The 23,771-nt window shown below is 41.7% G+C and overlaps 2 protein-coding genes across 11 annotated transcripts in view; one reads left to right on the top strand and one right to left on the bottom strand.

The window, feature by feature from the left end:
• Nucleotides 1-14,849, top strand: part of CUL1 (cullin 1) — a 51,404-nt gene extending 36,555 nt beyond the window's left edge. For all 3 annotated transcript variants that reach the window (XM_062625337.1, XM_062625339.1, XM_062625338.1), the window contains exons 9-22: nt 1,049-1,179; nt 4,483-4,590; nt 4,678-4,784; nt 5,948-5,996; nt 6,275-6,406; nt 6,941-7,058; nt 8,027-8,103; nt 8,830-8,961; nt 10,236-10,328; nt 11,507-11,554; nt 11,648-11,730; nt 12,677-12,782; nt 13,658-13,771; nt 14,284-14,849. In XM_062625337.1, the coding sequence (XP_062481321.1) occupies nt 1,049-1,179; nt 4,483-4,590; nt 4,678-4,784; nt 5,948-5,996; nt 6,275-6,406; nt 6,941-7,058; nt 8,027-8,103; nt 8,830-8,961; nt 10,236-10,328; nt 11,507-11,554; nt 11,648-11,730; nt 12,677-12,782; nt 13,658-13,771; nt 14,284-14,364 (1,379 nt within the window). In that variant the 3' untranslated portion in view covers nt 14,365-14,849. The remainder of the gene's footprint in view (nt 1-1,048; nt 1,180-4,482; nt 4,591-4,677; nt 4,785-5,947; nt 5,997-6,274; nt 6,407-6,940; nt 7,059-8,026; nt 8,104-8,829; nt 8,962-10,235; nt 10,329-11,506; nt 11,555-11,647; nt 11,731-12,676; nt 12,783-13,657; nt 13,772-14,283) is intronic.
• Nucleotides 14,850-16,263: 1,414 nt separating this feature from the next.
• The window catches only part of EZH2 (enhancer of zeste 2 polycomb repressive complex 2 subunit), a 52,379-nt gene continuing 44,871 nt past the window's right edge, over nt 16,264-23,771 (bottom strand). For all 8 annotated transcript variants that reach the window (XM_062625341.1, XM_062625343.1, XM_062625340.1 and 5 more), the window contains 8 exons: nt 21,821-21,861; nt 20,613-20,738; nt 19,933-20,111; nt 19,021-19,116; nt 18,352-18,433; nt 17,496-17,576; nt 17,301-17,385; nt 16,264-16,599 (listed from right to left, as the gene is read on the bottom strand). In XM_062625341.1, coding sequence (XP_062481325.1) covers nt 16,539-16,599; nt 17,301-17,385; nt 17,496-17,576; nt 18,352-18,433; nt 19,021-19,116; nt 19,933-20,111; nt 20,613-20,738; nt 21,821-21,861 — 751 coding nt within the window. In that variant the 3' untranslated portion in view covers nt 16,264-16,538. The remainder of the gene's footprint in view (nt 16,600-17,300; nt 17,386-17,495; nt 17,577-18,351; nt 18,434-19,020; nt 19,117-19,932; nt 20,112-20,612; nt 20,739-21,820; nt 21,862-23,771) is intronic.

Here is a 23,771-nt window from a genome sequence, read left to right as displayed (position 1 = left end):
CTTTATAAATGTCTTCTGACAATGGAAATAGCAATAGCACAAACTAGAAAATCATTTTTGGACTCCGGAGGCCTTCCCAGGTTTTTCTTTTTCCTCTTACTTTTTGAAGCTTGTAGGCTATGTGAGCCTTTAATACAGTCACTTACCACAGTGGTGCAATTCCTTAAGTCTGTCAGGGTAGAAAGGAAAAGTAGTACCTTGTGTCTTGGGCACTGCCTTGTTACACACCTTTGGTTTTACCTTCATTTGGGTTATTTCTAAGATTAATTAGGCGTTAAAAAAACAGGAGCTCTTCACTGAGAAAGTACAAAGTATCTGTCCTGCTGAGCATTAATAATATAACCCAAAACCCTCTTCAGTATGAGCCTTTTCACAATTACTAATTGATTTGGGGGAGTCTTGGCTCAAAACTGCTGTGATTTTAACACGCAGCTTTGACATCTCTGTAGTGACATCCAATTTGTTTTTACCTTTGTTAGTTCTGTTCCTTGGTAATGCTTTTCAGAACCTTTTCTTTCCTTGGGAAGTGTTAATACACAAAAGGCTAAAGGTGGTGGTGGATCTCTGCTAAGTGGCCTGTTCAGAATAACCAGGGGAATAGTGTACTCTTAGCACAGCCAGCAGTAACACTAACGGTAGTCCTAATTCATGGCAACACTTCAAACTTTATCTGAGTAAGTTGGGGTTAACTCCATTCTTAAAATCATTGCACCTCCTTAAATTTGTGAAAACTAAATCAGAAGTAGCTCTATTTCTATAATTAAATCAGGTTTTTTCTTCTGAAGTTTTGTGTAGCATTGTGAAGGTCAAACAGGTCATAATACTGAACAGGTTTTCTCTTTAACTAGTCTTACCTTTCCATGTTGGTGCAGGGATTTTCTATACTGTATGATTTTTTTTCTGTAGCTTTCTCTGCCATTTTAAAGGAGCAATTGCACGTACAGTTTCGTTGATAATGGATGTTTTAATTCCTATTGGCAACCTGTAAATAAGAAATTGGAGTCATAGCTAGTACAAATGGGAGATGTTGGCTTTCCTTATTTTGCAGACTTGGGTCGCATGTATAACCTTGTATCTCGAATCCAGGATGGCCTCGGAGAGCTGAAAAAACTTCTGGAAACCCACATTCATAATCAGGGTCTAGCTGCAATTGAGAAATGTGGAGAAGCTGCTCTAAATGCAAGTACACCGTCAGAATAAGTCTGTGTGGGGTTGCTGCTGAGGAGGGTGAATGCTTCCTGATACAATTTCCGATCTGCTTATGTTTTCCCTCTCGCTGATTTAATTTGTGAGGACTGAACAGTTATCAAATGTTGATAATAGGCTTAAAGCAACAGTCACATCACTGTGTCACCGGTCTTCAGGCTGTGGGTTTGTGTTCTTGGTTTGGTTTTGTTCTTGGTGGGTTTTGTGGGGAGCCCTTCAGAGCTTTTGTTCTGCCACCCCTTTTTCCCCTCCTCTGGGCGGGATGGGGAGAAGAATCGAAAGCATGTAAAACCCGTGGGTTGAGATGAGAAGAGTTTCCTAACTAAAGTACAGCATACTGCTACTGATGATGATAATGATAAGGGAAACAACGAGGGAAGAGAATATAAAACTAAAAGTAGGCAAGAAAAAAAAAGCCACAAGTGTTGCACACTGCAATTGCTCACCACCCGCTCACCAATACCCAGCCCAATCCGAGCAGTGATCGCTCCCTTCTAGGTGACTCCTCCCTTTTTGTATTCCGGGCATGGCGTGCTGTGGTATGGAATACCCCTTTGGTCAGTTTGGGTCAGGCGTCCTGTCTCTGCTTCCTCCTGGCTTCTTGTGCCCACCCTCACTGGCAGAGCATGAGACTGAGAAGTCCTTGATTGGGGTAAGTGCTAATGGCAAGAGCTAAACCATCAGTTATCAGCACTGTTCTGAGACTGAAGTCCAAACAGCACTGCACCAGCTGCTGGGAAGAAGAAAAATTACAGCTGAAACCATGGCACATCATCTTTTAGGCCTATGACTGCGATGGGACTGTGCAGGGCAAGTTTCTGTTGGTTTTAGGATTTTGGTGAATGGTTTTATTTTATTTGTAAAAGCATGAAAAATGCAAGAGGAAGACAAGTGCCTGCAGTGATAGGACAAGGGAGAATGGTTTTAAACTGACAGAGGGGAGACTGAGATTAGGTATAAGGAAGAAATTCTTTAATATGAGGGTGCTGAGGCGCTGGCACAGGATGCCCAGAGAAGCTGTGGCTGACCCATCCCTGGCAGTGTTCAAGATCAGGTTGGACGGGGCTTGGAGCAACCTGGTCTGGTGGAAGGTGTCCCTGCCTGTGGCAGGGGGTTGGAACTGGATGGGCTTTAAGGTCCCTTCCAACCCAAAGCATTCTGTGATTCTATGGTGAATTCTGCCTAACTTCATTTATGTGTACTGTATCTAAACAGGCACAGCTACAGGTTGGGCAGAGAAGAGATTCAGAGCAGCCCTGTGGAGAAGGACTTGGGGGTGTTGCTCGATGAGAAAATGAACATGAGCCGGCTGCAGTGTGCGCTCACAGCCCAGAAAGCAACCGTATCCTGGGCTGCATCAAAAGGAGCGTGACCAGCAGGTCGGAGGAGGTGATCCTGCCCCTCTACTCTGCTCTCGTGAGACCTCACCTGGAGTATTGTGTGCAGTTCTGGTGTCCTCAACACAAAAAGGACATGGAACTGTTGGAAGAAGTCCAGAGGAGGCCACGAGGATGATCAGGGGCCTGGAGCACCTCCTGTATGAAGACAGGCTGAGGAAGTTGGGGCTGTTCAGCCTGGAGAAGAGAAGCTGCATGGAGACCTCATAGCAGCTTTCCAGTATCTGAAGGGGGCCTATAGGGATGCTGGGGAGGGACTCTTCATTAGGGACTGTAGTGACAGGACAAGGGGTAATGGGTTAAAACTTAAACAGGGGAAGTTTAGATTGGATATAAGAAGGAAATTCTTTCCTGTTAGGGTGGTGAGGCACTGGAATGGGTTGCCCAGGGAGGTTGTGAATGCTCCATCCCTGGCAGTGTTCAAGGCCAGGCTGGACGAGGCCTTGGGTGAAATGGTTTAGTGTGAGGTGTCCCTGCCCATGGCAGGGGGGTTGGAACTGGGTGATCTTAAGGTCCTTTCCAACCCTGACTATTCTGTGATTCTGTGATAATCAGCTGAGCAAATGCTTCTCAATTTCTCTGTAGTCAGTGGAGAGAAATAGTCACACCAGCTTGACTCATCTGACCTATTTTAGACTTCTACTGCAGAATGAGTTGTGCTCTTGTCTTCATTAACTATATTAAGGCTGTGTTCAGTCAGAAGATTACTGCTTCTTTTGCTTTTGGTTATTTTTTTAAGTCCTTGTGATCAGTAAACACCTTTCCTGAATGTCCTTCAAGTCCACTTGAATTTCTTGTCTGGGAGCTTGTTTTTTATCTCAAGCACAGCATTAGATCAGTGCTCCACTTAGCCTATGTCTGTCTTCAGTGGCATCAGGCAATGTTTTCCAGGATCCTGATAAAACCCTGCCCCCAAACTCTTGCTGTTTGTTGCCAGCATGCAGAGCTCTCTCAATAGGAATGTTACATGTTACTTTCATGCCCAGTCATTTTAGTTTTCATTTATGAACCTGTTGTCTGTGAGTTTGTCTAATCCAAACTTGAATCTGCTGGTATTATCTGCTTCCAACAGCCTATCTCCTGTGGCAGACATCCACTGCCTTATAAAAGATGTTCTTTACCATATGTCTTAAACTTGCTTCCTGTCACTTATCAAGTGCCCTATAGTTGTAAAACTGCTTTTAGTGATTGTTCATCTTTTCAGTTATCCTCCTCATTTTGTAAACCTTTCAAACTTCTGATCCCCGAATTGAAGACTTGTAGCCAAAAACTATAGTAGCTGTTGTAGAGTAGCTGCCTTATCTGTCTGGTGCTTTAGTTGCCACCAGTCCCTACTCTCCATCTCTACTCTATCTTTGTTGGGATGCAGAGATCAGTAACTACACATAGGACTCAATCTGTGAGTGCCATAAACTTGATGCTTATCGGCAGTTGGCTGCCACTGGCTGTTGAGCAGATAATCATTTAGAATTGTCACCAATGACTGAGGTCTCTGTGCCAAGTTGTACATATTTGGGATATACCTGTTGTGTTCTTACTATGGGGGTTTAAGGGTATCTGCTATAGCAGCTGCCACTTTGATTGTCCACTTCTCTCAGGTCTCATTTGAATTATGCTTACATCTTTGACGGTGTTTGCAATGTTTTGTCTTCTTTTGTACTGCATAACATAGTACACACTGTGCACTGTGGTTGCTGTAAGTGAAAGCTGGTGCTAATGTAAGTCAGTCCTGGACCTAAACTAGTCTGGATACTGTTTTACCTTTAAGATATTTCTTTGCCTATAAAGATTTGCTTAAGCCAGTGAGGAGCTCTGTTGAGGAGGAAGTAGAATGCAGAAGGTCAACAGGTTGCAAAAAGCCAATCTCTCTTTATTGCAGGATCCAAAAATGTATGTACAGACAGTGTTGGATGTCCATAAGAAGTACAATGCTTTAGTCATGTCCGCGTTCAACAATGATGCTGGCTTTGTGGCTGCACTCGACAAAGTAAGTGCGTGTAGTGGCATATGGTGAGCTCTTATTTCTATTCAGTGTTTTGTCTCCCAGAATTTCACTGTCTTTTGTGATTTATAGGCCTGTGGTCGATTTATAAATAATAATGCCGTGACAAAAATGGCTCAATCATCCAGTAAATCCCCAGAGCTACTGGCACGATACTGTGACTCTTTACTAAAGAAAAGGTACGTCCTCAAAGACAAAATATTGCTTCAGGTTTCTTTTGTTTTGAAGGGGTTTAGCATGTGAAGTCTTAGGTTGTGTTGTCAGAAACAGAACTTAATGGTTCAAGACAGATTAATTATACCAACTTCTGAATACATGAATTTCAATGGGACTGTTCCTAAAGGATATAGAGAGTTTACTTCTTTCTTTTTTTTAAGAAGAGGGGAGAAATAAATATACAAGACCTTTCCTTTCTTATAGGAAACTGAGTTTGTTGGGGCTTTTTTCTTTCTTAATAAAACAGAAGGGGTTCTTAAGGTTTTTGGTTTTCCCTAAAAAATGTGAGTTGTGTTCTGTGTTGTAAAGAGGAGATGCATGCTCCCTTTTTCCATTAAAACGCTTGCTTTCCTCTCTATGTTCTTCCATCTGGGCAGAAATTGAGGAGGACAAAAAATGCTTTCTAATCTCTTGTGGTTCATAATCTAATTAAGGTATTTGGCTTCAAGTGGTTTAGCAGCTCATATTTTGAGTTGGGATCAGTTCAGTTCATACTGGATTGGTGTCAGTTTTGTCACTGGCAACTTACCTGGCTTTGGTTTTTTTGGGAGGAAGAAAACCGCCACCAAACAGCCCAAAACAGAACAACTTGCTCGCTTTTCCCCATCCCCTCCCTCCTTCAGCAAAGGATTTCTTTTCTATTTATAAATAGTAGCTCTCTGCAGGGTAGATCTTGGCTGTGCCTGATGGACAGGCGTGATACAGAGGAAACCAAACGCAGTGCCACATGAGTTCTTACTGCTGTGTAGCAGTCAAGACCCAGCTCTCTGAGCTGTGTTCTTTTCACTGTACTATCTAAGAAATGAAGCTAGCATTTAGCAGCAGAAAGAGAGGGATCCATCTATAAGCCCATAAATCCTGAGAAGTATCAGGCTGTTTGGAGGTCCCAAGTGATTCGTGTTCCACAAATTTAAGCCTATTGCTTAGAAATCACTTGCTTCAGAGTCGCTTACATGTGGATTTGTGAAGAGTTCATTTTGTTAACACTGTTTCTCTCTGAAGAGTCTTTGATCCCAGAGCTACTCAATCTGTGTTCCTTTTATTTATGAAATTTCCATATACTTCCATACGTGGTTTTAATTCTGTAGTTTTGAGACTCATTGAAAATGCACATCTTTAATTGCAGCTCAAAGAACCCAGAAGAAGCAGAACTGGAAGATACACTCAATCAAGTGGTAAGATGTCTGTAAATCCAGCTCTCTTCTGTGTAAGCTGTGAGAATTGGGCAATACTTGATTGTCATAGAAGTCAGATGAGAGAAAACCTTTTATTTTGTATGTTTGATTGCCTTGCTTAATATTTCGTCTGTACATACTAAACTTCATCTAGGTGTGGCTTGTTGGTAGAAAGTAGATTTAAAGTGGCTACATGGAATTTATGCTTTTGCTTCATGTTAAATAAATAGATAATACGGATAATGTTTTTTCCTTACAAGCTATTTTGTCTTTTCCAGATGGTTGTCTTCAAGTACATTGAGGATAAAGATGTGTTTCAAAAGTTCTATGCTAAAATGCTGGCGAAAAGACTTGTACATCAGAACAGCGCCAGTGATGATGCTGAGGCAAGCATGATCTCTAAACTAAAAGTGAGTATTCCGTGTCTGTCCCATGATTACAGGTCATCAGGCTGCCTTAGAAAGCACGGATGTATGTCCTTTCATGTTTTAAGTGTAATAGAAAAATATACAACCGAGGTCTCCTCCCTGCCCTCTTCCCTTTTCTTTACCTCCTGGAAGCTTATAGTGCATGTCTGTCCAATGGATTTAAGATTGAGTTAAGCCTAATTATTCTTATCCAAATGAATGACATGGATATAATTGTCCAAGGGAATGACTGCTGAAGAGTTGCTTAATTTCATTAACCCTTGTTCATTCAGGGTCAAGCAGAATATGATCTAATACTCTTCTAGTAGTCTGTTTCATTGCTTCCTTTGTAAAGAAAACTTTCTTCACTTTCTGATGATGGTTAAAGAGTGCGTCTGGTTTGGATCAGCACTTTGAGTAAGGCCAATACTGAACTTTGTACATCTTCTTTTAAGAAAATAGGTCTGATACTTTGTTATTGTGTTCTCCAATGTCAAAAATGTGTGTCGCTGATGTACCTGTGCTTTTAAAATACAGCAAGCTTGTGGTTTTGAGTATACCTCCAAGCTGCAGCGGATGTTCCAAGATATTGGTGTAAGCAAGGACTTGAATGAGCAGTTTAAAAAGCACCTGACCAATTCAGAACCATTAGATTGTAAGTAATACCTTTACCTAACTTACTGTTGAGTAGTTCAGCTTCTTCTTATGTCTGCAGAGCTCACTGTAGGAGGGAAATACTTGATTGAGACATCACCTCCCCAGAAGTCAGTGTTATTTTGGCCATGATATCTAGGATTTTTAAATCAGTCTTTTAGGTTTGTACTTTGTCTTCTATAGTAGCACTTTATATCTTCTGTATGGGTAGTCTCCTCCTGATTTCACAGCTCTTGTTTTGGGATGTAACTAAATGAAGTTGAATCCCGTCTTTCCTTTTTCCTTCTTTATTTCTTCCTGTTTTGTTTTTGATTAGAAAAGATGTTTTTCTTCAAACATTTTTGAGCACAATATGGCTGAATGTCATACTTGTGTAAAAAGCAGTAAGGCAAAAGGAGATTGCTTGGTAGGTTGTTAAACAGCTCAGTTACTTACAGGCATCCAAGTATACAGATGTATGCTTACAGACGTATATTTGTCACCAAAGCACACTGAAACAAGTTCTTTAAAGAACTGTTGGGTTACATTTAGAGTTGTGCATTGTCAGGCTTAAATTGTACTTAGTTTTTGCTTTAAATGTGAAATGTTTGCTCTTGCAGTTGTGTGCTGTGGAGTGGGGAGTTTGAGTTACACATAAAAATGAATGCTTACAATGCATGTTAAAAGTGAAATCCATTGTGGGGATAGAAGCAGACTAATAACCTCTGCAAATGAGAGAAAGTGGAGTGACTGTCACCGTAAATCTAAAGCTCTCCAAGTACAGTGATTTCTTACATGAATTCCTTTGGTTTGTGGTCTGAATAAAAAATATGTAGCTTAGTATTTTTCACCATGTCAGTTTGAGCAAAAGGCTCAAAAAAACCCCCACAGGCCCCACTTCTTGTGTGAGAGTGGGGCCTGTGTGTTTGATGAGACGGGTAGGAGCAAAGGCGGTAATGCCAGAGCTCAGCCTCTTCACCTCTCTTGCAGTGGATTTCAGCATCCAGGTGCTGAGTTCTGGATCGTGGCCATTCCAGCAGTCCTGCACGTTTGCTCTGCCGTCTGAGGTGAGGTGCTTGCGCTTGGTTCATCCAAACACAGAATCTTTGTGTGAGAAACCTGTTTCAGGAGGTTGTTGTCTCCTCCTGCTCTGGTGTGTGTCACAGAGGGCTGGAGGTGTCTCTGGTGTTTGGCTGGAGGATATTCAGAACAAGCTGATTGAGTAAGGTAGTAGGAGGGAGCTGTGTGCAGTGTTTTCTCTTGTGGGAAGACCCTGCTTAATGCGTCTTTCTTCGAAACTTCCAACAGGAGCTGAAGACAATCTTTGTTGGTGTGTGTTTCTGCATATAATTTTATTGCCATTGCTTTGGCTTTGTCCAGTAAAACCTTTAGATATTACAGTCATCAGTTCTTTGTTGAGTGCTTAATCCAGAACAAGCAATTCATGAATACATAACGTGAGAAATATGTTTAACTGCTGTACTTGGGGGATGAAGGTGGTGGAAAGAAATCTCCTTTCTACCCTTGCTTAATGTATTGCAAAAGGGAGAATGGAACTTAATACTTGTTGAGGTTTGTATGGTTAATGACACTTCAAGAGGAAGCTCCTAACACAGGAAAACCTTCATCCAGTCTGAAGAATCTGAATGCTCTGGGTTTCTGTTTGTCTCATTCTGACAACATGGCAGTGAAGGGTGATGAGATTTGAGTCTCCTTTGTTGCAGAGCACGCTCTAGTGATGGTAGATGAAGGTAAATAATGTAATTTCTTTATTTGCTGTTGTTTTTATACAGTTAGAACGGAGCTATCAGAGATTTACTGCATTTTATGCCAGTCGTCACAGTGGAAGGAAATTAACGTGGTTGTATCAGCTGTCCAAAGGGGAGTTGGTTACCAACTGTTTCAAAAACAGATACACGTTACAGGTAAGGATAACCTTGTGCCAATAGCACTCCGTGGTGATTGCAGTCAGAGGGCTGGGTGCAGCTGATCATTAAGAGACATGCGTTCATGCTCTGCTCCAGTGGAGATAGTTGTCTTTCCTTACCTTAAAGGACCATCATGCAGATAAATGTGTTTAAAATGAAGAGTGTAGGGGTTGAAGGAGTGGAGCCTGTGTGAATACCTGTGCTTGCACACAAACTCATGGGTAGTGCGGTGAATTTGTATGTCAGAATATTCATTAGCAGTATGTAATGATGCATCTCAATAAGTATTTTAAATCACTCAGTTCCTTAATTGGGGATGTGGGGAGCGTATGTTTGTATGCATATACACACACATACATGTTTAGCTACTATGTACGATGCTCACATGCATTCATTAGCTTTATTCCTGTGAATAATGCTACTGCCCTTAAATAAAGCAGAGCAAAGGTGCAAGACCTGCTGGCTACAGAGCCACGTATTACTGAGGTGAACATAAATGCCAGCCCTCCCCAGATGGTGGTTGGCGTTATGATTAACAGAGCCTTTATTCTGTGCTTTATTTATTGATACTTCAGATCTGTTTAAAAGCAAATTGACTTATTAAATGGAATACATTACTTGTGGTTTTAAATGGGTGTTGAACTGTGTTGTGTGAGAGAACTGCAGCCTCTCTGCATAAAATCTCAGGCTCTTTACACCTCCCTGTCTGCTTTCGCTGACAAAGTCGACTGAAGAGGGGAGTTCACAGCAGTGAGAAGAAACAATATAACCTCAGACTCTGAGCTTGTCATCAGCATATGTTAACCCTCTGGTGATAGGTGTGAATAAGCTGCTGATACAAGCCTTGTTTATAAACTTGGTTTCATTATTCTGCTGGAGCTGGGAGGGTTGTGGGGATGAATTCAGTGTTCGCTGGAGCTTTTAATGAAGATGAAATGGGTAGGAGCCAGGGACTGACAGAGGAAAATAATTAAAAGTTATATTAACAAATAGATAAGGCTTTGACACCGCAATAGAAGATTTGATGAAGTGTCTGCAGCCACTTAAATGATCATAATCTCAGGGCTTATGTTTAGATAACGCTGGAAGGTAGAGGTCTGGTTGTATGAGCAACAGTAGAGTTTTCTGTATTGTAATGATGAGCAGGAGTTGGTTACTCTGTTGTCCAGATATTCCCGTATATGTGTGTGACTGGTGAGTTTCAGGCTGTTCAGATGCAGTTCATTCTCATTTTCTGATTTCCCTCCTCTCCCCTTCATTCTCTTTTTTAGGCATCCACATTCCAGATGGCGATTTTACTGCAGTACAACACAGAAGATGCCTACACCGTGCAGCAGCTGACAGACAGTACCCAAATAAAAATGGTAGTGACTTTGCACATTTTATCCCACTTGTGAACAAGTCTGTGGGTCTTCAGGGCTCTTCCTGCTATTGTAAGAAATTGGGATTAGACATGGCACAGGGTGCCCAGAGAAGTGATGAATGCTCCATCCCTGGCAGTGTTCAAGGCCAGGCTGGACAGAGCTTTGGGCAGCATGGTCTAGTGTGAGGCATCCCTGCCCATGGCAGGGGATTGGAAACGGATGATCTCAGGACTCTTCCCAATCCAAACCATTCTGAGATTCTATGCCTGAAGCCAGAATTGTTTTCTGTCCTGGAGACAGATGTGCTCTGCTCTTGGCCAATTTGCTTTGCTGTAACTGCCTAGTCTTCTGATGAATCTTAGTGTGTATATACTCCTCCTCGTGACTGGAGTGAATTGTCCAGCTTCCTACTGAGCTCTGGTAGGATGCTTTCAGTATCCCACAGTGTACCTTGTAATATTAAAAGACAGCATTTAAGGAAAAGCAGCATTTTCCCCTGAATGAATGATCTGTGCATCTGTTCTGCTTTGCATCTCAAGGCCTACCTACATGGCCATAGTGAAATCTGCAGCTTTATTGGCTCACTCTCTTGTGGAAAAGGTTCCCTCATTTCTTTCCAAGTGGATTTGATGGCCGTAGTTTATTTGGCACCTGTGTCCTTTACTACTAGGTTTGCATCTTGTGTGAAGTGAGGCAACTTCTAGTCAGTGCGATCTTTAGTTTTAGGAATGTCTGTCTAGAAAGTTATGGCTGCTGCTGGTTCACAGCAAACCCAGGGCTTTTATGGGGTTATCATTTATAATAGATGCTTGTTTGCAGATATTTGCTTATTTCTTTTGCCCCAGTTACGGTTGGACCATAATAAATCTGGCTCCTAAATCAGTAACTGGAAAGATCTGTTGTTTGGCATCAGTCTTTCTAAAGCACTTGATGTTATTTCACTGACTGCAAGGGGGATACATCCTGACACCTGGACGGGACCATATTACATTTTACTTCTTCTCTTTACTTTACTTACTGTACTTTACTTCACTTTACTTACATTTCGACTGCTTCTTCTCACTCATTTTACAGTGTTCTATGCTTGCTAGACCTTACTCTAAATATATGTGTTCTTGTTGAAGTATTGTAAGTTAAAGGTGCTGTCTGCACTGCTAATGCTCTCTGTAATTTTGTAGGATATCTTGGCACAAGTTCTACAGATACTCTTGAAATCCAAATTGCTTGTAAGTACTCCTGCTTTTTTATGGCTGCTTAACACTCAGCAACACGTATCGAGGGATGTGTATTTATTGGTTTGTTTTATTCATTCCTTGCAGGTTTTGGAAGATGAAAATGCAAATGTTGATGAGGTGGAGTTAAAACCAGATACCTTAATAAAACTGTATCTTGGTTATAAAAAGTAAGGAAAAACTTCAGCAGCATCCATCATTTGTGTGTAATGGGGAGCATCCTCCTCTGCTTTCAATTTGGGTAAAACCTAAAATACGTGGGATGAAAGTTCCAGGGTTCAAGTGATAATTCACATATAGACCCAACATTACCAGCCTGGGGGGGGTGGGTAAGGTTTCAGCTGTCTTTGACTTTGTCATGAAGTCTCTCAAAGCCTGGATGTCCTTCTTGTGCCTCAATTCTTGTCTAATTCTTGTCTAATTTATCTCTGGTAAGAAATGGTGCTGGTTTGTACCAAGGTGCATGACTTGCATGCACTCAGCAAAAGACATTATGGTTTGTAAGGTTACAGTAGTGTACAGTGCCCAACAAAGGTCAAAGTCTTAAGTGCTTGTCCACTAGAGGGAACAGGAGATCAGCAGGTTCAGTTTAGAACTTCAGAGTGAGCAGTGGTTGGGGAACTTAACAACCCTCAATTATCAGGAGGTTTTCTTACCTACTTTAACCAGTGTTCTCTCAATGTGTGTTTTCAGCTCTTCACAGTACTGTGGTGACTTCTTACCATGCTTACCAGAGCATAGACATAAACACACACACATTCAGTGAGGAGTTCAGTACTTCCTGAGGATAAGATCTGAGCAAAAGGAACATTTTAAACCCTTTCCTTGTACCTCACTCTTTATCTGTTTTCTTCCCTCCTTGACCAATAATTAAAGGTTAGGAAATTCCTGGTCAGTTGTGTTAAGGCAGTGATGGAAGCAGCTCAGGGTCACTGTACTGCATGGCTCGGTGGTTCCCAATTTACGGCACACAAGACTACACTAGAGTAACAGATCCCCTCTCCACTCCAGCATTCCCCATGCCCTGGCTTTTTCTGGAGTTGGGTTTTGCTCAGGGTTTGTTTGGTTTCTAAACAGGCTCATTGTTTTATTGACCTCTGGTGTTTTCCTTTACAGCAAGAAATTAAGGGTAAACATCAACGTGCCAATGAAGACTGAACAGAAGCAGGAGCAAGAAACTACACACAAAAACATAGAGGAAGATAGGAAACTACTGATTCAGGTAACTTGCATTGGAGGATGCTCCCATGCTGTGAACTTCAGAATTACAGTGTTGTGATCCTTTAATGAAATTCATTGTGGGGTTTTCTTGAGTTCTATTAAGAGACAACGGGCCATTGCATTGCACTGCGTCAGAGCTAAAACTGTATTTACTGTGCTCTTAAGGGTGACTGCAGTCTGTCATAGAAAACCATAGTATCACAGACTGGTTTGGGGACTCTAAAGCTCATCCAGTACCAACCTCTGCCACGGGCAGGGACACCTTCCACTAGAGCAGGTTGCTCCAAGCCCTGTCCAACCTGGCATTTCCAAAATGTGGAAGGCATGGTAGGACACTGTTCTTCATGTTTGCTTATATCATGTTGATGAGGGTTTGGGTTCTGTGGATGCAGACACCCCCTGACATCCGCGCAGGGTGAAAACCAGGTAGCATGGATTTAACCGTGTGTTTTCTATCAGTTCATCTGGGCTCCACTTGAGAAGCAAAGGGGTGGGGGAAGGAAATACAAATGTGCTACTTAAGAGTGTCACAGTAAGGTTATATATATAAAGTAAGGCTTTCTGTTACCTAAGTGTGGTTTCATGTAGCTCTTGGTACCAGTTGGTACTATTGTTATGACTGACCATAAGCATAGTTTGTAACATTCGTATGTCAAAACCACTTCTGCTGACTGTATGCTGTGTAGAATCTGAGTGCTTAAAGTCTGTGTGAGTAGTGGACATCTGTAGGCATGCTTCTCCCCCTCTGTGCTCAGGTTTGCTGTGATGATGCTTCTTGTGCTAGCAGACATGATCTGCTGGGGAAGTAAAAATGGCTTTATCCAGCAGCAGGACAAGTAGTTTGCTCCTAAGCACCTTTCCATCTTTGCTGTGCAGGCTGCTATTGTGAGAATCATGAAAATGAGGAAGGTTCTAAAACACCAGCAACTCCTTGGAGAAGTGCTAACGCAGCTGTCCTCGAGGTTCAAGCCACGAGTTCCAGTAATTAAGGTGAGAACCACAGCTCTAAACCCGTGTTCCAGAAGGTGAGGAGGACATAGACTGAATACATGCTGCTGAATTAAAAAGGAAAGCCAAGGAGATGGGGTGGGTAGAGACAGATTTTTGGAGCTGTAAATAAGTAGGAAATATTTCAACCAGAAATAGGGTGTTTATAAAATGCGTGTTTTGTACTGTTGGCAGTGGTAAAATAGCAGCTTGATTGCATCTTTCCACATCAGTGCCAGCTTACAGTCTTCGCTCCAGGCTTACCTCTTTTTCCTGCTTTCCCAGTTGTGGGAGTTCCACTGCTGGTGACCCAGCTCAATAGAAAGTTTCGTGCTCTCTCCTAAAACAAAGAGGATTAGTGAAGTCCTCTGCTTGATGTGGTCAGAGTTGCCCTGGTTTGTGCCCTTTGCCTACTCCCCTCCTTCACTTGGCAGGAAGCTCGGTGGCCAAAATCACTCGCAGGTTGTAGCAACCATAGAGGGGTGTCCCACCACTTGCGTTTGTTCCTCCCACAGAAATGCATCGACATCCTGATCGAGAAGGAGTACTTGGAACGTGTAGATGGTGAGAAGGACACCTACAGTTACTTGGCTTAACGTTTTTATTAGCAATTACTTGACTGTGTGACACTCGGCAAATAGGTATGTGATGGAAAGAACGAAAGCAACGGAACTTCATAGCAGCCACCCTGCTGCCATTTGGACCTCCCTTTTTAATACCTGAGACCAGGACTCCCATCAGCCAGTCTCAGCTTTACATCAGAACTGCTCAGGATTGATACATTTCAAGTATGTAAATATGGACACCAATGCCATTTAACCTAATTTAAGAACAGAAAGGAATCAAACCCTTCTCCTTTAAGGGTTGCATGCTACTGCATTTAAATCAATACATTGGCTATAGGATAAACAGCTGCCATCCCAGGCAGCACTTAGAAATGTTGGCAGCACTTTGAGAGCGAGTCTGAATGGACCCATGTGTAATCTGCTATGAAAACCCATTTGTATAGTGTGTTTCATTTTTTAATGTGTGATAAATAAAAAACAAAACAAAAAATTAAAAGATTTCTGTACAAGTTGCATTTGGTTTTAAGTTTCATGATTTATCTTTCTAAATGTAAATAAAAGGTATAATGGTTATGAAAGCTGTAGAAATTCGTTTCACTTCTCCTCCTTTGCCAGGGCTTCTGGCGATTTAAGCACACTTTGTTCTTTTAAGCAGTGAATTGTCATCTACCATCAAATGTGTTATTTCTTTTTTGAGAGGAAATAGCTTTGAGCAGAAAAGAAAGTTGTGATGATTTCACAGGGTATGCAAAATAGAAAACACTTAAGCACTTAGAATATACACAGCAGTACTTGCTGATCTGATAGTGGAGGGGTTTCTAATGTTGTTTAATATACTGTGAAGGGCATCGCTTCTGCCTCAGTGCTGCCCTGTATGAAGAAGGTTTTGGCTACCCCTTTCTTTGACTAGGACAGAAAATTGAGTGTTCCTGAACATTAATGACCATGAAATGCAGCCTGTGATGAGAATTAAAATAGCTTGGAGTGTTACTGCACCTGTATTGAGGGACCAGACTTCATTCTTCTCACACTGTTGCGTGTTCATTTGTGCATGTGAAATTTGGCTTTCGCCGCTGCCATCCTCACAGGTCTCCCTTTTGGTAACTTAAAGAACCAAATTTTTGCAGCCAAACCCTTCTTTTCCCCCCTTAGAATGTGGGTTCTACTCAGTGTTTGTTCTGGCATGAAGGGAGCCGGGTTTTGTGTCAATTCTCATTTTTCTCTGAGGGGAATTGAACTTTTCATGGTTACAATGGAGCTGTGACCTACAAGGCTGTGGGTTAAGAAAATAAAATAATGGAGCAGTATTAGATGTGATCCAAATGGATTTGGAAAATGGGAGATGAGTCTCAGCCCCACTTGAGCTTTTGCATGCTTGCTGTCCCTATTCAGAAAGAACTTCTTAAAATTGCCCTGAGGACTGCAGCTTGGGTAATAGAAGCCTCTTGATGTTCCTTTTTCAAATTGCATCTTGGAATTTGGAAGACTGGAGCTTGTGCTGCTGTTTGTGCTGGCTTTACAACGCTGTTTTGTGTGGTTTGCGTAGCCTCTTCAGGCAGAAAGCTTTGAGTTAGTAGGTTGTAGCAGGGTATAAGAGTGGTGGGGTGAAAAGAAACAGGCTGAATGATTCAAGGCTCAAAGCCCAGCCTTAGCCCTTCACTGGTTAAAGCAGTTTCTCTGTACATGGTGTATGAGGTAAGGACTGATGCGGCTTAGCAAAAGCAGAGAAAAACTTTTAAACACTGATATTGTGACAAGAGTTTGGTTGATGATCATCCTCACTGATGTCTCCTGCACTGTCTTTCTTCATATTAATCAAGGAGCATTAACAGAATAGACAAGCATGTACTTGCCTTTGCTCAGAAGCTGAAGGGCAGAATTCCCGTTGCTTCCTCAACTGGCTGACACAAAATTCCAACACAGTTCCAGTAAAAATGAAGAAGTTCAAGTATCCTTTATTCAAGGTTGAAAAATGTACCACACCACGTTATTGCAAAAGTTCATAGGTACAAAACACTTTGCAGCTGGTGAGAAGGCAATAAAAAGTTGGGGTTGGTTTGAAATTTGTTACTATAAATTACAGTTACAGTACTCTGCAAATACAGAATTGCAAATTGCATTTTTGTTTTTACTAAAATTGCCCACAGTACTAGAAATTCCTGAAGATAAGGCAGCTGTTTGTTTAAAAGAAGAGGTAGCTGGTGTCAAGGGATTTCCATTTCTCTTTCAATGCCCACATACTTAAGGGCATCAGCTTGGCTATATCTGAAATTAAAGAAAATAAAACCAAAAATCAAGCCCGGTAACACAGAACATTTTCACTTTGTTCTGACACAAAAAAGCAGCACCGGAGCCCGGTCACAAGCTGGGGCCCTTAATCCTTGCATGCATTAGCTGATGCAGAATAACACTGACACTACTCCAGAAACTGCTTTTAGAGCAGTTTGACCAAGAGGAAACATCACAGTGGAATCTCACAATGCTGAAGTTCTTTTTGGCTAGTGGAAAGCAGCTGCATTTCTCAAGGTTGACTGACTTACACAGTGTCATGACTGGACAGCTTAGCTTTCTTCAAGGGAGATGACTTCAGAGGAAATTACAAACACAACCCTAACAAGCACTTCTCTAATAACACAAGAATACTTCTTCCCATTTCTGAACACCAGCGGGTACCTAGGGCACCCAGCCTGATGAAGGCTGTTGTGCAGGTTTGTCCTTGTTTGTCACTAAACTTTGCTCTATACAAGCTGCTGTTCCAAGTTTGCAAAGCTCTTAACCAGCTGCTTTCTCAAGTCATTCTTACTATACTATCTCATATTAATATCTGTGCAAGGGGACTGGTTCTCTGCTGTTGAGACCTGATGCTGTAAAGGAGGCAGGCACAGTAAGCAGTGATGAGCTGGGCAGAAATACTGAAAGCTAATCCAGCCTATGATAGGAAAAAGTTACAAAATCCATCTACCAACCTGTAGTCAAAGAACAGTTCTTCGCCAGTCTGAATGGCTCTTTTAGCAAATATTCCTATTCTGTGATCACCATTAACCATCATAACTGTAAAAAGAAATTGAAACTTACATTAACACAATAATGGTAAAAATGTGTATTCTCAGTAGCCCACAACATTTCATATGTTGCTAAAAGCAAGCAGATGTACAACTTACCTTTTGCATAGCAGTTGGGATTTACTGAATGGTTTGCAAATCTAATTTTGTTGCCCTTGCGTGTTGCATCAACCACAAAATCTAGGGAGGGAAGAAACAAATGACATCTACACGTTTGTGCTTAATATCTAGAGTGCTAGGATATTAGCAGCTGGAAAAGGTAACTGTTCAGTTACCCACGTGGGAGAGCTGGCACATCATCCTACAACAGCTATATTGTTCTGCAAGACACATACTATTCCTGCTGCCCAACACTGTGCTTTCCATTTATCTCCTGCCACTGTGGCACTACCCGAGTTTCTCATTTGAAGCTCCTCTACTTTATTCCACAAGGACAAGCTCCACACGTATGCTAAGTCAACATTGACATAAAGCAGCTTTTCTTCCTGCTTTCAAGTATGTCCCATGATTTCACACTTAGCACAATCAGTATTTGTCTCTTCAAGTGGCAGTAGCCACATGCCATGTATCCGTGTGGCTTTTATCCTCCCAACATAATTAACTGCTTATTTAATTAACAGTAAAATTATCTTTGACAATGCCCAAGCAAGCCTTTTAAATTCTTTAAGCTACGTAATGCTTGCACATAGTTTTACTTCATTAAATTCTAATTCTACTCCTCTTGTGTAATAGGTTCCATCACTACTACTTAGTGATGTAGCGATGTTTCCTAACATGTAGGAAAAAAAGAAAAGCACTAGCTGTGAGTATTAGGGATCCACACACTGCTAGGAAAAGATGTGGAGAAGAACAAAAAAACTTCTCCATGTTAACCTGCAAAAGAACAGGGCTGACAAAAATGGTGACTGTGCGTATTTGATCTATGCTGCAAGGGGTGTGACTAGCACATACATACCATTATTCAAGTTAAACAGAAAGCTGCACATGTACTTGTCATATACTTTTCCTCTTCTGTCTGCCTCATCCTGAGAAATAATCTGAAAGAAATAGTACTTGTCAAAGAGACCACCTCTTCCCTTCGGTAGGCATAGCAGCTTAAGGTCAAAAACCCAGACATTCCAAAAGGTTTTTATTCTTTGCAACTGAAAATATTCTTAAACATGAAGTACTGTTTTCAGCAAGCACCCTGCACTCACCACTCAACAATGGCTTGCTCTTAGCATGAATAAGCTCTTTCAGAGCAGAAGGAGAGTAAGAGCTGCTTCTCATCTCAAAATCAAAACTGCGAATCCAATTTGGGGGTTTATTACTACAGCATGTGATTTAATGAAAATGCCTGCTGGATTTTAGTACTATACTAAGTGATTTTGCACAGAATTCCAGGCGTGTCTGAACTAAAGTTACATCCAAGACAAAAATGACATTCCAGCCTCTCATTCTCACAAGAACCTATGCCAATTTTTTGGTGACATTCCAATGTTAAGCTCCCAGCTCCAGCAGTAACTGTATATGGAGTCAGCCACATCTCTCTCTAATACCAAGTCAAGAGACTATCTCTTGGTCCCCAGCCAACACACAACTTCACCAATTAAACTCATACATAACCAGTGATCTCTGTTCTTACCTCACCACAGTATTCAGAGATGAATTCATTCTTCTGTACAGGATCTTTGATGAAAATTCCCCAGCCTGCCACATCTGAAGGTGCCAATAGCAAGTGCTGTGGGAGAGAAAACCAACAAATTTAGACGTGCCTGGTTTTTGTCTGGGCTTTTTGTTGTGGGCTTTGGTTTAAAGTATATCACTTTATGAAGTATATGCTGGGGAAGAGAAAACAAATACAAATTCTTCTCATTATCAAACACACACTAAAATTGCAGCTTGTGGATCAGAAATTGTATGTGAAGGAAAAGCCAAGTGAAGTACCCGAAAACTAGTAAAAAGTTTAACCTTGAAATGTAGGTGGTTTATATATAAACACATACACTAAAGACTTTGAACTAGAAATGTCTGCAGACAGGAGCCCACTACTGGCCAATTCAGTATTGGACTGAACTAGTTTGTGAGAAGATGTTCCTCAGGAGAAATAAACCTTGGTTGGTTTATTTAACAGAGGTGAACAGGCTTTTGAGATCTCTCTGGTAGCCTGTTTACAAGTTTGTACATTACAATCCACAAGTGAAAAAAGAAATAGTATCTATGTCTGAGCTGAAATTCCTTACGCTGATCTAAGGAAAGACTGATGAGCTATCATTTTAGAACAGCAGCCTATGCGCAAGCTGCAAGCAAAGCCTGAATGTGTAAGAGGAGATACTCTCTTGCACAGTTACACAAACAACTGACTGACACATGATGAAATGTACAGTAGAGCTTAACAGCAGCACATGAACGAGCTAACATCAGTGACAGCTACCTCCCTTTTCGTTTCCCTTTTCCTATTAGCATGAAGAAATGGAAGAAATCCCATTGTCTGGCATGAAAATATAAAGCCACCTCAAACCCAAAGCAATAGGCAGGTAACTGTACAGCTACGTACCTTTTTGGATCCTCTCTGAATGCTGCAGTTCTTGCAAGAAACATTTTTGCTGTCCCAGTGGTCGGCTGCTCCACATGTTAAACAGAGGTCAGGATCACATTCGCGTACAGCTAGGTAACATGGACACTGCTTAGTGTTGCATTGTGCTTTACAGCGACATCCAGGAAACCTATTTTGGCCTAAAAAAGAATAAATAGAAAACAAAAAGGGCAAGTATGAAAAAATGACATTGTAAAATTAAGAGAGTGCAGATTGAACAGGGTGCCCAGAGAAGTGGTGAATGCTCCATCCCTGGCAGTGTTCAAGGCCAGGTTGAACAGAGCCTTGGGTGACACGGTCTAGTGTGAGGTGTCCCTGCCCATGGCAGGGCGTTGGAACTGGATGATCTTAAGGTCCTTTCCAACCCAAACCAGTCTGGGATGCTATGATTATAACATATCTGAATATTAAAAGAAAACACCCAATAGCCAATGGTACAGGACATTCAGAAGTACTGCAAATACTTTCCTTTCCTGATTTTACTTTAGTCTTCCTCAGTTTTAAGTCCAAAGTCTATTTCTGCCTTCATGCAAATGGCTTTGTGCAAACAAAGTCCATGGTACAGACAGACTTCTAGCACAGAGTTAGATGTTTGAGACAGTGAGAGAAATTTATAGACAGTTTTTAAATGCTTTACTTACATTCTGAGCTGCACTGACAAAACTTCTCACAGAAGTTTTGAGCAATTACACATGGGCATGAGCTATCACAAGGCTGACGGGGATGATCACATGGCTGATAGTTGTAAACATGATTCGATGACCCATCTGAATAAAAATAGCAACATTTTGTAAAGTTGAAAGGTGCAAACAAACCACAGGCAGTTCCCTTCACTCTTGAAAGCAGAAATCCCCTTTTAGTCCTTTAACTAAGAAAGCCCCCAAAATTACCAAAAGAATCCCAAGGCTACAATGAGTAGTGTCAAAAAAACCAACCGCCACCAAACCAGAACTGCAACATCAGTTAGGTGTTTGTCACCATTGGTTGCCTGCTTCCTAGTGCACTTTATTATGCCCATGACTCAGTTGCTTCAAGTGCTCAGAGCCCTGCTTACTGTGGAAAACTGAACACAAAACTACAATGGTACAATTTCCAGTGTTCTGGAGTAACACTGATATTCAGCAAAGTGAATTGGGTCAAATACCCAAAGTAATTTTTACTCCGGAGCAACAGCTGACTTTCAAACAGATACACTGGCAGAACAATATCTGGTCATTATACCACTGTGCTTTCCTAAGTCAGTCTTCCAGTAGAGACAATGCTAGCATCTTACAGGCAAGAAGAGACTACCAGGGACAACTCTAGAGCTTTACCTGTAGAGCAGCTAGGAGAATTTGGTGCTATATATTTGCTGTTAATATTCCTGAGCTAGTGTTGGGTTTGCATGTGTGCATAAGAATGCTCTAGTTGGCAACCAGCAATCAAAAAGCAGACACAAACTGATTGATTGCTGATGTTGCTGTAAGTCCCAACATCTCACCACGATTTTTTCAGATAACTATTTCTGAAATAAACTTTGAAAACCCCCAAATGCTGCTTTTCACTGCAGCTGCTATTGTTAATACTTCAGTGAGAAGTACAGACCGAAGTTCATACTGGAAAGACTGTAAATTCAGCTTCCTTCCCTTTTGATTGAATTCTACAGAGCTTTTCCAAGCCATACCTTTTGTCCCTGCAATATCTGTTACGAGAGCTTACTTTTTTTTTATACCCCCTATAATCCATAGCTCCCCATGTAACATATAAAATGGCTTGAAAACCCAACCCAACCCCCCAAAAACCACAAAACCAAAAAGCAACAATAGGATCTTAAAAGTTCAGGACATAAATTGAATAGAAAGATGCTAACCCTTTTTCAGCTGTATCTTTCTGCAATGAGCAGCCCACAACCTGCAAAAACACAAAACACAAGAAGGTTGACAGGAACTCCTCCTGCAATGGGCTGGGAAAGGTAGCTGTGTCTTGCACCCCACTTGACTTAAAATGGGAAAGTTTCTGGCCACAGGAACATCTGCACAAGTCACAAGTGGTTGCAGCAGATCCTCCCTGTCCCAGTCGCCTGGTGCTGACAAGATCAAGGCTTGGCAGGCTGCTCCCTCCCCCTCCCCACACCATTCCTCTAGTCTCAGGACTATACAGATGAGCAGCCACCACCCAGCCCAGGATAGAGAGATGTTTCAATTCAGATAACCTTGAAGGAAAACCAGTAAAGAGGAGGCTGCTGGAGCTGCTTCTAGCAGGTAAAAGCAGCAGCAAAAGGAAGGACATGGAATCGCAGATATGCAAGGATGTGTTTAGGGGAATGAAGGCCTGTCAGATGCTTCCTTCACAGGACTTGGCCCCAGCACCACCCTGGTTGTCTCCTGCAGATCACAGCCAAGGGTTATGCTTCATCTGCTGAGCAATATGTATATGACTGCAGGAGATCACATCTGTGGCACAGCCACACACAACACTTCTGGTTGGACACACTTTTCCCCAGTTTGTTCTCACTGGTCAATACAGTGCTAAGCCTTTTCCCTTCTCCTTCAAACTGTATGCCTTTCTCTTGCATCCTTACAGTTTTCCTTCAGTGCCCTCTTTCTCTTAGCTCAGCCATGCTCTCTCCCTTTGCAAGAAGTGGTGGTTTTGTTGGGTGGTGGTGGTTTTCGTTGGGTTCCCCTTCCCCCAAGAATAACATGCTTTTGATTATCATAATGTAACTCATTATACTTTAAAGTTCTTGCAAGGTACAATTACCCCTTTCATTTTGTATGCATTTCAGACTGCAAAGTCTTTGGGCAGGAAATGTCTACTATTCCATGAATAGCCCTGTCAGACACAACCGAGCAAAAAGACCTGACTGGACCTTAGGTACCAAAAGAGAAACCAGGCTTAAGTATGGAGAAATCAATGGGTTTAGGTTTTCTTCAATTCTAGGCATTTTAGTTAGCACTTGAATTTCAGTGAACAAACAATCAATGTTTATACTTCTTGGGCTTTCTTACTATGCCCTATAGCAACTCTCCCATAGTCTCATGGGAGAACCCTCATTCCCTGGCCAGATAATCCACAGCTAGCTGCACCTAGACCTCATTTTCTATGCACATTAACTTCACAGTCCAAAATACTCAACACATGTACCCAGAAATCCCCAGCACAGAGCATTTAGAAAGCTATTCTGCCTTTCAGTGAATGCAACACTCTGAAAAAGTATCTCCTGCTGTAAGTACTTAAATAGGATGTTACAGCTGCTAATTCTTCCATAAAAACAAGATATCAATTTCTACTTGGGCTCCCCCCACCACACACAACAGCTTTAGGTAAACAAGATTCTCTATGCAGTTGCCTTTTCAAAGCTCTACTGTTAGACTTAAAGCTAAGTGCTTGACAGCCAACTTTCTTATAAGCCTTGGAAGGCACTCATACAAGTTAGAAACCCACAGAGGCAGACTTGTCCAAGTAACTGAGGTTGAGGGGAAGCAACAAACCCAAAGACTATCAGCATTACAGAGCGCTGCAATAAATAGATGATATTCTTACTAAGTGACTCACTTGAGAAAAAAAGGCTACCAACATACTTAGAGTTTCGAGCTGATGACTCTTGCTAAGATGACAGTTCCCATACAATTGAAAGAAGTGGTGCAATTTTGACTTGAATTACTCTAATGCACATCAAACTACTTTTCCTTTTTGTCTGTCTGGTATTTGGATTATGTACCTTATACTGTATTTTAACAGTTCTTTCATAGAAGCTTGTCTGTCAGCCCAAAATAATAAGGACCTCCTAGCATACCAAACCTTTAAAAGCTTTCTGTCTC

This window comes from Pezoporus occidentalis, unplaced genomic scaffold (assembly GCF_034315485.1).
Source record: "Pezoporus occidentalis ecotype Australia unplaced genomic scaffold, CSIRO_AGI_Poc_V1 ctg28, whole genome shotgun sequence".
NCBI classification, from domain to species: Eukaryota; Metazoa; Chordata; class Aves; order Psittaciformes; family Psittacidae; genus Pezoporus; species Pezoporus occidentalis.
Note: the sequence above shows the minus strand (reverse complement) of the source record. Positions and strands in the feature narration are given on the sequence as shown.